Source organism: Hibiscus syriacus, unplaced genomic scaffold (genome assembly GCF_006381635.1).
Source record: "Hibiscus syriacus cultivar Baekdansim isolate YM2019G1 unplaced genomic scaffold, ASM638163v2 tig00111402_pilon, whole genome shotgun sequence".
Classification (NCBI taxonomy): Eukaryota; Viridiplantae; Streptophyta; class Magnoliopsida; order Malvales; family Malvaceae; genus Hibiscus; species Hibiscus syriacus.
This window is the reverse complement of record NW_024063082.1, coordinates 1,430,505-1,446,710: the sequence shown is the minus strand read 5'-3', so window position 1 is coordinate 1,446,710 and position 16,206 is coordinate 1,430,505. Positions and strand designations below refer to the sequence as shown.

At 32.9% G+C, this 16,206-nt stretch overlaps 1 protein-coding gene across 1 annotated transcript; it reads left to right on the top strand.

Annotated features, from left to right (window-relative positions):
- The first annotated feature begins 12,356 nt into the window (after nucleotides 1–12,356).
- On the top strand, nucleotides 12,357–12,815 carry LOC120161638. Its single transcript, XM_039171853.1, has one exon. It carries the CDS (start codon nucleotides 12,453–12,455, stop codon nucleotides 12,798–12,800), a length of 348 nt encoding a protein of 115 aa, XP_039027784.1. The 5' UTR covers nucleotides 12,357–12,452; the 3' UTR covers nucleotides 12,801–12,815.
- The last annotated feature ends 3,391 nt before the right edge of the window (nucleotides 12,816–16,206 follow it).

Sequence of the window (16,206 nt, the reverse complement as noted above, 5' to 3'; positions counted from 1 at the left end):
CAAGGGTTTTTGACCTTTTATTCAAGATTTCTAGTAATAAACGAAGTCCCAATACGTAAAAAATAGTACTGCAATGGTCGATACAATTTCGACTATCGCTGTCCATCCAATTATCGTGTTAACATGGTAAGTTGTTCTCAAACAAACAGCTACAATGGTCAGCAAGAGTCCATTGTATCCTGGGACCACATCTCTCTTCGAATAGGCGACGCAATTGACGAACCATGTACAGAAGCAATACCACGATAAATACAAAGTTTGGCACTACATTCATGAAAACATATGAATCTGTAACGTGATGAAGAGGAGAAAGCAAAAGTGAAATGGAGAGTGGTTTAGGAAGTAACCACCACAATGAGAGGCCATGGGTAAAATTAAATCGTATCAAAATTTAATTTTTAATTGTTTAAGACTAAGGTTATCTGATTTTAATTTTAATTTTTATAGTATTAACTTTAATACTTATATTTTAAATAATAGAATTAGCTTTAAAATATCATATCAAAATTTTTTATTTTCATTTAATAATTTTTTTGGAAATATTTATGAAAATATTATTAAAACTTATCAAATATGAAGAGAATTTGATTTTCTTGATGACCTATGTTCGAGTAATATAGTCAACATGTGTGCGTGGGTTTAGATCTAAATGTTTTTAAATATATATATATATATATTGAAATATCAAATTTATATGGGAAAAAAATGAAAACTAAACCAAATCAAATTAAACTAAAAAACAAAAACAAAAAAGATTAATTGAATATAACGTAGGAAATTATTCATTCTATGCGTAGGCAAAACACCAAACAGTGGTGGATAACGATCAAAGTCGATCTTAAAAAGGTTTTTGATTGAGTCAAATGGGACTTTATTCATGACACTCTTCAGGATGTTGGTTTCTCTACCACTCTTATTCATATCATCATGAAATGTGACTTCTTCAATCATGTAGGTCTAATGGAATGGTTCACTTACGTTTCCATTCCGTCCTAAAAGAGGAGTTCGTCAAGGTGACCCTTTCCCCCCTATTTTTTCGTTCTTATTATGGAACGTCTTGGTCAACGCATCGATCATCTTGTTTTTTCTGGCTCTTGGTCATCTTTCTTTCTGGGTCGTAATGGTTTACCTTTTTCAAATCTGTTCTTTGCTGGCGATCTCATCATTTATGGTAAAGCGAGCCTAGCTCAAGCTCAACTCATTATTTTGACTCTTTCCGAGTTTGGTTCTTCCTCTAGACACAAGGTTAACACCCGAAAAACGCATATCTATTTTTTGCCAAATACGGATAGTTCATTGCAACAATCTATTTACTCTCTTTTGGGCTACCAATAGGTCAAATCCCTCGGAAAATACATGGGTGTATCGGTTATCCATAGACGTGTTCGCTGCTCCGATTATAATTTCATCCTATACAAAATACGGGCAAGGCTCAGCGGTTGGTCCGCTCGCACCTTATCTTTGGATGGTCAGATAAGATAACTCTCGCCAAATCTGTGTTAGCAGCTATCCCTATCTATTTCATGCAAACGTCTAAATTACCTATGGGTGTCTGTAATGAGATTGATAAAATTGTTCGGTAATTCATTTGGGGTCCTCCCCTTCCAACAGGAAAATATCTCTTGCTAATTGAGAGGAAATATGTCAACCTATGAATAGAGGTGGTCTTGGCATTTATCGTTCTTGTGACCATAACACAACTTTCTTGTGGAAATTGGCTATGCACTCATTTCTCGTCCAACTACCTTTTGGGTTCAAGCTCTTCGCCAGAAGTATCGAATGAATACTCTCTGTTCGCAATCCATTGATAGGCATTCTTGTTCTCCACTTTGGAAGGCATTGTCTAATACTTGGGATCGTTTCAAAGAACACTTAATTTGGCTTATAGGGAATGATAATTACATTTGCATGTTGGATGACACGTAGGTTCCTTCTCTTGGATCTCTTCGTGGTTATATTCTTCCCAACCATGATCGTAACTCTGGGATTTCATGATGTTGTTGATACTAACGGAAGGTAAGACATAAATAAATTATCTTTGTTTTTCCCGGTTGAAATCCTCCCTCACATTTTAGGCGTCAAACTGCCAAGTTCAGATACGGGTGATGATGGATGCGTTTGGCAGTGGGATATTATGCATAAATTCCGAGTTAGCATTGCTTATGGTAAACTGGCTGGTGATGATTGGGGTACAATTGACCTGATTTGGAAGGTGATTTGGGCTCTCCCAATTCCTCAACGTATCCGTGTGTTATTATGGCTAGTGGTTAAGAATCGACTCATGACTAGCCATGAACGTCATTGTTGAGGCTTAACGCAAAATCCTACCTGTTCGCTTTTTGATTTGCACGTGGAAACCTCCTTGCAAGTGCTTTGCGATTGCCACGTAGTGAGAGCAATCTGCATGGGAAAGGATAATCCCTCCCCCTCTCTTGCATAACTTCTTTGACTGCTCTATTTCCGAGTGGTTGAGAAGCAATTTAGCTTGCCATGATAAAACACATGCTCTGTCTCTCTCTTGGGATTTGTTTTTCCCTACGCTTATTTGGCAAATTTGAAAACTTAGAAATTGTTTCATGTTCACCGTCTCGAGTCCTTCCATGGAAGATGTTTTTCGTCTAAGCCTTGCATGGCCATCTCATTTTAAAGCTATCTGTTAGAGTAACTATTTCAGATAGTTAGTTATTCAGTTTTAGTTCTTTCTAGTAGTTTTGTTAGTTGGGTTTACAGACTTATATAAGCTGGGTTACTTGTATTCTTTGCGTGAATAATAATACAGTACATTCATTATTCATTCTTTCTTCCACTGTTGTATGTTATCAGAGGTTTTCTTTTCTCATCACGTTTCACCGTGACTTTTTCTTTGAGCTATATTTTTTATAATGGAAGCAATCCATATTATTTGTATCGATCGGATAATCCGGAAATGGTTCTGGTTACACAGCCATTGTCAACTGATAATTTCCACAGCTGGAAACGATCCATAACTCTTGCACTTTCTGCCAAGTGCCAATAATAAGCTAGGTTTTGTGGATGGTTAGATCACTACTCCTGATCCATCATCTCTAGAATTGTTTCATGCTTGGACCAGGACTAACAACCTAGTGAATTCTTGAAAATTAAACTTAGTCTTCAAGGACATTGCTCCAAGTCTGTTTTATCATACCACTGCAGCAGACATTTGGAGGGATTTTGTTGAGAGATTTCAATAATCTAATGGTCCAAGATTGTTTCAATTAAAGAAACAACTGAATGATTTGGTTCAAGGTAAACAATCGGTGAGTGTTTACTATACTCAGTTGAAAATAGTATGGTATGAACTTTTTTCTATTAAGAAAATTTGTACTTGCTTATCTTGTTCTTGTGGAGGGGTCAGTCAAATGCTTGATGAACAACAACAAGAACATGTTCCAGTTCTTGATGGGATTGAATGACTCCTACGCTCATGTTCATGGGCAGATTCTTTTGATGGATCTGTTGCCTTCGATCTCGAAGGTTTTCTCGTTGATTGTTCAAGAAGAGAACCAATGATCGGTCAAGAACGTTAATCCTGTTGTTGAAGCTTCTTTTGTTGTCAAAGCCACTCATGGCCCTCGCAAGAATCGTCCACAATGCAGCTATTGCAACATGTTTGGTCATACAACAAAAGATAAGTGTTACAAGTTGCTTGGTTGTCCTCATGGTTATTCTCAATCCTCTAACTCTTCAGGTCCTAAGAATGTTCATCCAGTTCACACCAATTCGGTAGTTGCTCCACCTGGTGAAGGTTCTCAACAAATTTTGTCTTCACCCTCCGATGCGTCGACTTCTCAACAATGTCAGCAATTGATTGCCATGCTCACTACTCAACTCCAGGTTGCATCTTCTTGTGATATTCATTCCTCTTCGATTAATTCAACCATGCAGGGTGAGATCCTATCTCATATCAATAATTTATCTTTTGAGAAATCCAATTATTGGATCTTGGATTCTGGTGCTTCTAAGCACGTTTGTTTTTCAAGGTCAATTTTTGAGTCTTTGACTCCTATCTCAAATGGTTCGGTGGTTCTGCCAGATAAATCAGTCATTGCAGTCAGTTGTGTTGGGACTATTAAATTGTCGACTGATTTTGTGCTACATGATGACTTATTTGTTCTGGAGTTTCGAATCAATCTATTATCTGTTAGTGCCCTGACTCGTGATTCTGATCTTAATGTGCTCTTTTGCAAAACGAAATGTTTGATTCAGGACTTGCATCGGGTGAGCTACTTCAAGGACTTTATCTTTTGAAATTATCTCCTTTTATTGTTGAAATTTCTTGTAATAGTGTTATTAGCAACAGTTTTGATTCTTGGCATAATAAACTAGGGCATCCTAGTTCTCATGTAATTCATCTTCTTAAAGATGTATTGGATTTGACACATGTTAATGAGAAGAGTATTTGTCAGATTTTTCATTTGGCTAAGCAACAACGACTTCCTTTTCCTAATTCTTTTACAAAGACAAAGCAACCCTTCGATTTGATTCACTGTGATATATAGGGCTCTTATAAACATGTACTCGAACCAGACTTTCTTTTTAACATTAGTTGATGATTTTTCAAGATCAACTTGGACTTACATGTTTCAGTATAAGTTTGATGTTGGTTCCTTTATTCCAGCGTTCATTGCCATGGTTAAGAGACGGTTTGAGGCTGACATCAAGTGTTTTCGGTCTGACAATGCGCCTGAACTAAAATTTACAGATTTGTTTGCTAGCTTGGGTATTTTGCATCAGTTTTCTTGCGCTGATACACCACAACAAAATTCAGTAGTTGAAAGGAAACATCAACACTTACTTTCTATTGCTCAGGCTTTATTTTTTCATTCTAGAGTTTCTATCCATTTTTGGGGCGATTGTCTTCTCACTGCCACTTATCGAATCAATAGGTTGCCTTCACAAAGTTGGATAATAAGTCGCCTTGTGAGATTTTGCATGGTCACCTTCCTGAGTATGGTAATTTGAAGACGTTTGGGTGCCTTTGTTTTGTTTCCACCTTGAAGTCACAGAGGGATAAATTTTCTGCTAGAACTTTACCAACAGTGTTTCTTGGTAATCCATCAGGTGTAAAGGGTTACAAAGTGTACATCTTGCATACTCGGAAGATTATGATTTCTCGTGATATTGTGTTTCATGAACACATTTTTCCTTTTCATAGCATCAATGATTTGGATCATTCCATTGATCTTTTTAAAGATTTTTCCTAGCCACATGTTATTAATGATTTGGTGGATACTTCTTTTCAGCAAAGTCACGCCTCACTGAAGGAACCTTCTGCATGCTTCCATAATTCTGGGAAGCCTGGAGTTTCTACATCTACCATTGTTCCTCAACAATCTACTGGGACAGTACCTGAGTGTTGAAAAGTCAGCAAAAGTGGATGGCCATTTGGTGCAAATGCGTGCTTTCGGTGCAAAATTAATTGCACCCAAAAATGTACAAGGGTAAAATACCCAATTTGATCACTTTAATTTTAGGGTTTTTATAAGATTAGTACTTAAACTTCAATTATAAATACCCTAACCCATTTAGCTTCAAAATCATCCCAAAGTATTCTAGTTTTCTTCTAATATTAGAGAATTTAGAGAGTTTCTTGAGAGTTGTTTTCTCCTTTTTATCAAGAGAGAATTATCATTGTTTTCTCCTTAGTAGATCGAGAGAAGTTGTAATTCCTATTTTTTCATGGTTAAATTCTTCTACCATTGCCCGTGGTTTTGTTGATGAGCAGGCTTGTGCTGAATCTGCTATTCCTGAAGTAATTCCATGCACAGATCATGTGGTTCAAGTCCCATCTCGACGATCTTCTCGGGTGATTCAAAAGTCGACATACCTCCAACAGTATTATTTCAACGTTGCTTCTCTTTCATGTTCTTATCCAATAACCCGTTTCATCCAGTATATAAGGTGGAAACCTCCCCCAGACAGATGGATTGTCTCAATACCGATGCAGCGGTGGATGCCTCCACAAACTTTGGTTTTGTTGGTGGTGTGTTTTGCTCGGAGACTGGATAACTGGCTTTCATAAGTCAATTGGCATAACTACGCCTCTACAAGCTGAACTCTGGGCTATTTAATATCGGCCTTAAACTCGATTGGACTCATGGTTTCGATTTATTCCAGATACAGTCAGATAGGTATGCAAGCCATAAAGCTTCTCAAGGATACTAATTTGGATTGTGATTTGTTTCCGCTAGTTCAAGTTATCTCCTCGCTTTGCCGTCGTTGCTGGTATTCAAAATTTATTTGGATTCCCCGCGAGGGAAACATGCATGCTGATGGAATGGCCAAACTGCCTCTTGTTCGGAATTATGAGCTGCACTCCTCCATTGCACCTGCTGCTGTCGTGCCTCTGCTTGAAATGGATACTTTAGGGCCTCCTTATTTAAAGGCTTTTGCCTCTTATATCAGTCAAAAAAAAATTGAATATAACCGTTCCAATTGGCCATTGGCCATTGGCAGTCTGCTGAATTTAGTTGGCACCCGGTTCTCACGATTTTGGGATACACAATGCCATAACTAATTATATTCTTAAAAATTTTAATTTGTACATGTGAACCTAAATTTAGTATTATATATTATTTGTTGGAGCCCATGCATGGTATCTCCACTTTTCCACTTTTATAATGATTTTTAGATAAATACATATTTGAATATAAATATCAGTTATTAATTTTCAAATTTTAAACATATGTGAAAATAAATTAATGTTAAATATTAAAATAAAGTTTTAGTTGCAGTTAGGGAATAAAATGAGATGTTATTAATTAATTATGATGCCACGTCTTCCCTTTTCACAACAATTAACTTAAGTTAATGATGCGATGTTTATTTTAATACCAAAAATGATACAACGTTTATTTCATGGTAAAATACCAAAATTTAGTGTTTCTTCGTTTATCGTCAAAACTAAAAAATTATTGTAAAAGTCAATGGGTTAACAGATGAGATTTAGGTAACAAGAGCTACTTATCAACGGGAACAAAAATGATAAAAGAGCTGATGAACTAACTCAATAGCATAATCTCTATAGATAATATAAAATCATACCAAACACGTTTCTTTTCATTTCAAAATCAAAATACACGTGGTGTTATAATTTTTTAAAAATCTAAAATAAAATACTAAATTTTGATATTTATCATATTCAAATAATTATGATTTTTAGCATATAATAATATTAAAAATATATGTATTTGAGTAAATTCTATGAATATTAATATGAAGTGAAAGGGATCAAAAGGTAAAGTAAAATAGAGCAATTTTAAAATTCACATTTTTTTAATTATTTTTTCCGAAAAAAGTCTCACAGCTGGAATAAATAAGGCAAAAAAAAAAAATACCATGACAACACTGACGACCCACGCCATGGGCGCATATGCTGCCCCCCACAAAACCTCCCTTTTGACTCTGCCCCACACTATACCCATAACCTCTTTCTATAAATGCCACCCCATAACATTCGAAATCTAAGAGTCATATTGTATTTTTTTTCTTTTTTTTTTAAAAAAAAAGCACACACGCACCTATATTTGGGGTTGCTTGATTTAAGGAAAACATGGCCGCCGGAGCTGCCAATGAATTTTTCCGGTCGCTCTACGAAAGTTGCATATCAGGCAGCGACATCATTATTGAGCGCCAGCCATACCTCCGGAATTGTCACTGTGCACTCCACGACAAGGCGCTAAGGAACTGTCCCCATGCATCCCCTAAAAGCAAGAGCGTATCGTACCCTATAAGGAGAGCTTGGAGTGAAGAAAGCATGGCTATGGAGGCGGCGGCGTCTTCTTGCCATTCTTCATCGTCTTTGTCGTCGGCTTGGGGTGGGAAGAATCGGTTGGGACCGTGTAAAGAAGAGGAAGAAGACGTTCTGGGGGAGAACTGGTAAAGTATGAGAATGAATACGAAATTAAGCAAGTTTGGATCGATACTTGTTGATTGACAAAATATCGGAAGATGGTGCTTTGTAAGTCATAGAAAGTAATTAGATAATCAATGTTAAGTAAATTCGAGGGGATATCAAATACGAGTGTATGTTTCGTACAAATATTTTAATTCTTTTTTTTCATATAAGTATATTTGTGTTTAATTATTTTTTTTCATATATAGTAAGTACAAAGTAGTCTATGTTAAAAGATAAATTCTCAATCATTTGACATTGAACATTCAAGGAATGTCGACATTCCTTTATCGTCGTAGTCACTTGGTTTGTGCAATTTGTGCTTAATTATATATATTAATCTCTCATAAATAAATTATATATCAAATTTGTAACATGTAAATAGAAAAAAAAAATAAGAGTTAATTGTACCATATTCTTAAACTAAAACCTTCATTTTAAATCGATTTATGATTTTTTTAACATCTAAATTGATCTTTAAACTTTTGAACATTTTAAATTCATCATCAAATTTTGACCTTAATTCTACTTTACTACCCAAACTTTTGAACATTCCAATAATATCCCAAAATCATTCAAAGTTTTGGGGATGAAATTGAAATGTTTAAAATTTTAAGAACCAATTTATAATAAGGTCATAATATGTTTTTAAGTCTGAAAGAGGTCTTCGGTTCGAGACATTAAAACTTGGAACAAAGCGTGTAGTTTTCAATTGATAAAGTCCATTCTTGCTAGGGAGGGATCCTTTTGGGTGGCATGGATCCATGCTTATGTCCTAAAAGGGGTAAACTTCTGGCAGGCTGAAGTGGGAATGAATATTAGTTGGAGTCTTCGAAGATTGATGAAAATGAGGCATGAAGCTTATCTTGTCCTTGCAAATGTGGCTGAGAGTGCTACTTCGAAGGCTACCTGGTTTTGGGAGCACATCAGGATCAAAGGTGCCAAGGTTATTTGGTAGAAATTGGTATGGTTTCCCCTGCATATAACTAAGCATAGTATCATTTCTTGGATGACCTTGTTAGGGAGGCTTCCTACTTGTGATAGATTATTGCATTGGGGGCATGCAGGTTGATGGCAGATGTTGTATTTGTAATGATGCTATGGAGTCCATTGATAATTTGTTCTTTGAGTGTCCTTTTGCTAAGGATAACTGAAGGGTTGTCTTGAGGTTGTGTAGATTGACTAGGCAGATCAGATGTTGGAGGGGGAATTGGAGTGGGTTGTTGCCAACCTCAAGGGGAAATCCTTGCTCACCATCATCCTCAAACTTGTTTGGAATGCCCACATATATTTCAAACGGGAGGAAAGAAACTGTAGGTTATTTCGTGGGAAGGTAAAGAGGAGCTATTGCCATTTTCTCTTCTATCAAAGAAGTAGTTGGAATTAAATTGCAGGGATGGAACATAGCCATGGTGGATAACATTAATTGCAACCTTTGTAATAATTGGGGTATCTTTGTTGAGGCCTTTAGTGATGTTTGTCGTTTGTATTTTGTAGTAGTTTTTTATTTACTTTTTTTGTGTGTATCTGTAGTAAGTTTGTTGCTTCTTTAGGTAATATAAAGCATTTATCTAAAAAATATACTGAAATCGATTTTAAATAAGATTCATAGTTTGAGATAAAATTGAAAAACTCAAAAAATTAGGGATGAATTTAAAATGAGGGTCAATGTTTTAAAATGTATAATACAATTAACACAAAAATAATAATGAGATAACTTATCTAGATTTGACTAAGATTTAATTTCAAGTTTAGTTGATATCTATGTTTAAATAACTATTTTAGTTATTAAACTTGTAAAAGTTATAGAACAACTATTAAAGTTTATTAAAATATTATAAAATAATCATTAAATTTATTAAAATTTTATAATTATCATAAAGTTATAATGATCATATTGTAACAGTTTGATAAATTTAATGATCATAAAATAAAATTATTTAATAAACTTTAATGACCTTTAATACAGTTTATCCATTAATATTTGGCGCAGTAGACCCCACCCCAAGAAACGTGGAGCATATAATGTTTCCAAGTGGGCGTCTTGTGAAACGCGTTGTGTTATATTCCTTTTTCTTTATTTATCTTCGAGAAACTTCCTTAATTATTACATACCAAAATTTTACTTGCCATCCCTATTACCATTTTTCTGATGAAACGGAACCGCACCCTTTAATTGTTTTTTTTCTAATGGTAATTTTAGTTCTTGAGAACTGAAATCTTTTAAAATTAATTTTTTTAAAAAAATAAATTAAATATTTATTAATTTTAAAGTTAGATAATTTTATTCCTTATTGTTTAATTTTAATCCTGACCTTGTATATTCTCTTCTGTTTTTTTATTTTTTTAATTTAAATTTGATGACACTCGTATATTTTAATCAAAAACAATAACACGGGTTAAAAGAACAGTTAATATATTATTGAGTAGTTTTTAAAAATTATTATTAACCATATATTATAATATATATATATATATATATTATAAATGTATACAGTCATATTACATCAAATAAAAGAATTTGGTGACAATTTAAAAATTATTGTGATATAAAAGTATAAAGCAATTAAAATGGACTATGATCCTTGCGTTGAGGAAGATCTAACTATAAAATCTTGATGTGGTTTATATATGGTTGACTGCTCTTTTCAATGATCCTGTTACTGTTAGCTACTTAATTATGTTTATATATCTTTTTGCACGAGTTGTGAAGGATACTAAAATAAATTCTAGTAGGTTCCTCCATTTTTTGGAATCCAAATATGTAAAGAAACTAATAATTGATGTTTAAAATATTTTTTGGTGATTTGGTATAAATAATGTCCAGAAGAAAATACTTATGAAGATGGTGGTAAAGCTGGCTTAAGGTGGTGTACACATGGGTTAGTGATAGTGGTTCAATCATCAATGCAATATTAGACGAGAGGGCACATGACCCACTCACTACCTCAAATATATTCCATTTTGTAGTATAGGATTCTATTTCTTTCAATTAATTTTTTGGTTGAACCTGCATTGATTAGGAGTGTTTATTAGTGAATATTGAATACTTGCGTAAATTAAACAATATTAGTGATTAAATAGATGATTGTAATTTTTACAAATCTCAAATTCTAACATGACCCATCTAGGGGTGTTTGAACATTTTTACTCATCACACAATACACAACGAAAATATTCATTAATTGATATAAACTAATTATCATGAGGGTTTGAGTGTTATTGTTAAATGATTAAGAATCTTTTGAACATATATTACTTTGTAATCACCTCTAACTATTAAAAAAATATCAAATACTTACTCTTCAAATACTCGTAAAAACTGAATAGTCATATTTTCAAGTTATAAGTATCCATTTCATAATTATATTTATATTTGTAAAATTATATTATTTTTTCGAATAATTGAGAAATAATTTAGAAGGTTATGATGAAATAAGTTGAGAAATTAGATATTTATAATGTTAGAATGAAATCATTTGAGAATAAGAATGAAAAATATAATAAAAAGAGAATCATGTTGTCAAATACCCGCTAAGATAGATATTACTGCTCATGGGTTGACTCGTGAATCCGTGAAACTCAACCTAAAAATATTAAAAAAATCCGTTTATTTATATCAAAATTAATGAATCCGAATATTTATAAAATCTATATTTAAATTAGAATTAATTGATTAATGACTTAAATAAATAATTATAAAAAATAAAGACAATACATTAAATGTGATCTATTAAAGAAATGAATTAAAATCTTAACATGTGCTTGTAGACATTTATATTTATTAAAAGAAAGTAAAAGAAGTTGGGTGTTAGCCGTTAGGGTAGGGTTAAGAAAATAGAGCCAAATGGTGTTAGGGTAGCGCTGTGGATGGATTCCTGGCCGACCTTGGGATGATATAATACCAAAAGTAAGGAAAACAAAGTTGACTGAACGCATTGCATTCAACTAAAAACCTAGCTGTCAATGAGAGCCGCCGCTTCCTCCTCATTCTTCAACTACACCTCGCCTCGGCTCCTTCCATGAACCCACATCCCCATCTTTCCACGCCTACGTTTAGAGATGTATATGGTATTTTAATTTGACTGTTTTTGCTCGATTTATTTCATCAAGTTGTTTATTTAAACTTAAGTTATTGTTAGATAAATTTTTCAAAGATGTGGACCTATTAGATTTGCGTGAAAAAATGATCTGATATAATATTATAATTTTTATATATTTAAAGATAATTATAATAATATTATTTTATATATTTCTTTTTTAATTAAATTGAGTGGAGTCTTTTTAAATCCAACATATGAGCATCCTATACGTTTCCTAAGAAGCTAACCGAGCTAACAAGCCGAGCCGTTCTTTTCCCTAATTCCCTGTAAGCCATCTTCTTTTGTCAGCATTTAAAGAGAACAACTAAAACCAGCTCCTTCGTTTCCTCTCTTCTTCATCTTTCTCCCACTTTCTTCCCTCTTTCTCCATATACATATAAACTCTCGAAGAACAAAAGGAGGTTGAGAAAATAGAAGAGAGAGAGAGATCAGAAATGGCCACTGGAGCAGCTGCAGTCGAGACGATGCTCCGGTGCGTCCTCGAAGGAAGCTTATCGATGCAAGAAATGGAAGTGGAGCGCCGCCCATATCATCGCAACTGCAGCTGCGCTTTACACAGCTTAAAAGGTAGTGTTTGCTCTTCCGCTTGTTCCCGCACCAGGAGTATATCTTTTACCAAGAGAAGGACCTGGAATGATTCTTCCTTGACAGTGGCCAATTCTCAATTTTCTTCTCCATCTTCTCTTATTGGAAGCTCTTCTGTAAGGAACATGGAATCAAAGGCATCGACGGGGTTTTATTGGATAGATGATTTTCAAAATATGTGCGAGGGTAGGAGATAAAGATTTGATTTCTTTTTTTATTTATTTAGATGCATTAGATCAAAATTCTTTCAGGCACAACATTCCTGTAAATTCGATTCAATTTATTGTATTTTGAGCAAAAGAAAAATAGCAACGAATCTGTCACCATTTAATTTTCTCATTTCTTCCACATGCGTCCATTTCATGAAGTGTTTACAGCAGATCTGTTGTACCTTGTATAAAGATTTGCATTAATTTTAATCTGTCAAATTTGTCCATTTCCCTCCTTATTTAATATCGTTTGCTCCAATTAAAAAAAAGTGTAAACTACGCATTTAATATTCAAATTAATAGTTTTAATCCGTTTAAGTACACAAATATTTATTTTTTTCAAAACAATATCTAACATTTTATTTTTATTTCATTTTAGTATCCCGCCATTAAAAACTTAACGGACTAACGGACGCGGCATAACTCAAGTGGATGGACGACCAATTTGAACGGTGGACCACGAGAGAATGACGAGTTGACCAACAATCCAACATAGTTTAGTTTCATGCCCATCGGACGGTGGACCATGGAGATTGGAGGATGAAGAAATCGAAGAGTCTATTGTCAATTTAGTGATATTGAGGTGTTTTCCGTTGAAACGGATGTCGAAATCGTGTTTAGGGGGTCGAAAAGATTTGGGTTGGAATGTTTGGACTTCATCGGTCGACAAATGTGACAGTTGCTGACTATAGACGTGGCGACCGACGAGCATGTTCTTTAAGTTTTTAACGGCGGGTACTAAAATGAAACAAAAACTAAATTTTAGGTATGATCTTGAAAAACTAAAGTTTAAGTACTAAAACATATCAAAATTGATATTTTAAATACTAAACTCATAGTTAACCCTTAAAAGAAAAGGAAGGTAAAGAGATCGGCCGTTGGATGAAAGATAGATTTAGAAGAATTAGTAACAACTATACAAAAGGGTCACTAAATTTTTGGGTTGTTCTAATTTAACCATTGAACTACAAATTTTAATAATTAAATTATTAAGTTATTAAAATAACTTCAATTAAGTCACTAATTGTTAATTATTGATGAAATTATTTACGTAATATTTAAGTAAATTTATATAATTATACATTTGGTTCTCATTATTTATATATTTATGTTAATTGTTATTTAAAGATTATAAAATGATCATTGTATTTATCAAACTTTTACAAAATGATCATTCGATATTATAAAATTTTGGTAAATTTTGATTAGTTTAAGAACCATTTTTCTAATAGTTTGATAAGTTTGATGATCATTTTATATTAGTTTGATAAAATTTAACGACCATTGTGTTATCATTTGAAAAAGTTTAATGTTAATTTTACAATTCAATGACCAAAAAAATTATTTCAATATAGTTCAGTTATCATTTGTGTACTTCACTAATTTGTTCAGAGAGAAAAACACAAGTACTACATTTGTAAAACTGAAAAATTCAGGTAAAAAATTAGTTTTAAAATATAAGTATCACATTTATAAAAGTAAAAAAATATAAGTACCAAATGATATATTAGACCTTCCAAACATAATATCAACTATTCTTAAGTTTTTTAATTCAGTTCGGTACTTAATTAGAACTTCTTTTAAAATATTTTCTAAAAGTTATGTCAAATTAACTCTAAACTCATATTTATAGTTTAATACTTAATTTAAACTTCTCGAATTACCAAATAAACTTTCCAACTTAAAAAAACTAACTATATATAACTCTTAATCAGTTTCAAACTTGATGTTTGTTTGCTTCTTAATGGAATCATTCAGCGCTGAATGATGAACCGTTCAACATTCATCGCGTTTGTTTCGCACATCTAAATGATTCAGTGCTGACTAATTCAACAAAACAGTGTTGAATGATTCAACATAGAAGTACATTATGAATGATTCAACATAGAAGTACATTATGAATGATTCAGAGTCATTATCAAAAATCATGTCACATTCAGAGCTAATTCATACATAGCCTCTAAATCATTCAGCATTTGAATCATTCAGCGCTTAATCATTCTGAAGTAAACAAACAACCCCTTAATTCAAATATCTTAAAATATAGAGTAAATAATAGTAGAGGTCATTAAACTATATAAAAATGATTGATCAATGGCCCCTCAAATGTTACAAAATAGTCAATAAATTTCCTAAATTATTAGAAAATGGTCATATACAACATTTAAACAATAATAAATTTTGATAAATTTAAGGATTATTTTGTAACAGCTTTATAAATTTTGATGATTTTATGATTATTATAAAGTTTAATGATTATTTTATAATATTTAAAAAAGCATGACCTAAAATATTAGGGTAAATTACATAATTACTCATTAAACTTTACTCTCTCTCTCCTATTTACTCATCGTACTTTCAGTTTTTTCAATTTACTCACTGAACTTTATACGTTGAATTTTTTTATCACTCAAAGATGACATGTCATATTTTATTATTTTTTTCATATGATGTGTCATATTTTAATATTATTTAAGATTATAATAATAAAAATTTAAAAATATTAAAATATACATTCAAAACCCTAAAATTAATATTCTCACCTTCACATTTGATAGCATTGGGTTAGAGTCGTCGGTGGATACATTCGCGATGGCTACCACAGTGGTATCCGGTGGCCGTTGAGTTCCAAATTTTATAGTCTAAACCTTTTTGATCTCCTGAGCACGAATATACCCTTAGTTTTGTCAAAAAAGTTTTGATGTTAACGAATCAATACCGAAATCATTAGGCTTTCATCTCTTCGATCTCCATCGACCGCTGTATGATGGAGCTCAAATGAAGATATGTTGGTCCTTTCATCACAACGTTACTCTTCACCATTCGGATCTGTCGTATCACTACTGGAGTTGCCCCTTTTGAAAATCCGAAGGTAAAGTTATATCTTTTCCTTTTTTTTATTTATTTGCTAAATAGTTAATTTCTTGTTTTTGCTTTGGAAATTTTGGTGTTAAATTGCTGATTCAATCCAGATAATTTATTCTCCCTCTTTCTTGGTTGCTATCATTTGTTGTGCTTGGGGTTTGTATATAGTTTTAGGGGATGCCATGGTTGTGTTAATTGGTTTGGTTGAGGGATGTGAAGGATGAATAAGAGAGTGAGTGGGCAGAGGTGAGTTTGACCGTTCACTTGTGGTTGGATAATCGTCGGTGAGAGGGAGGGGTTGTAATTTGGGGTTTAGGATTTGGGATATAATTTAGGAATTTAGGTATAATTTAAGAGTATATTTTATAAATTTATAATTTATTTTTATTTTAATCATATTTGATATTAAAATATTAATAAAATGTGACATGTCATATAAAATAATAATAAAATAAGTCACATCATCAATAAGTCATTGTATAAAGTTTAGGGAGTAAATTGAAAATTTGAAAGTACGATGAGTAAAATA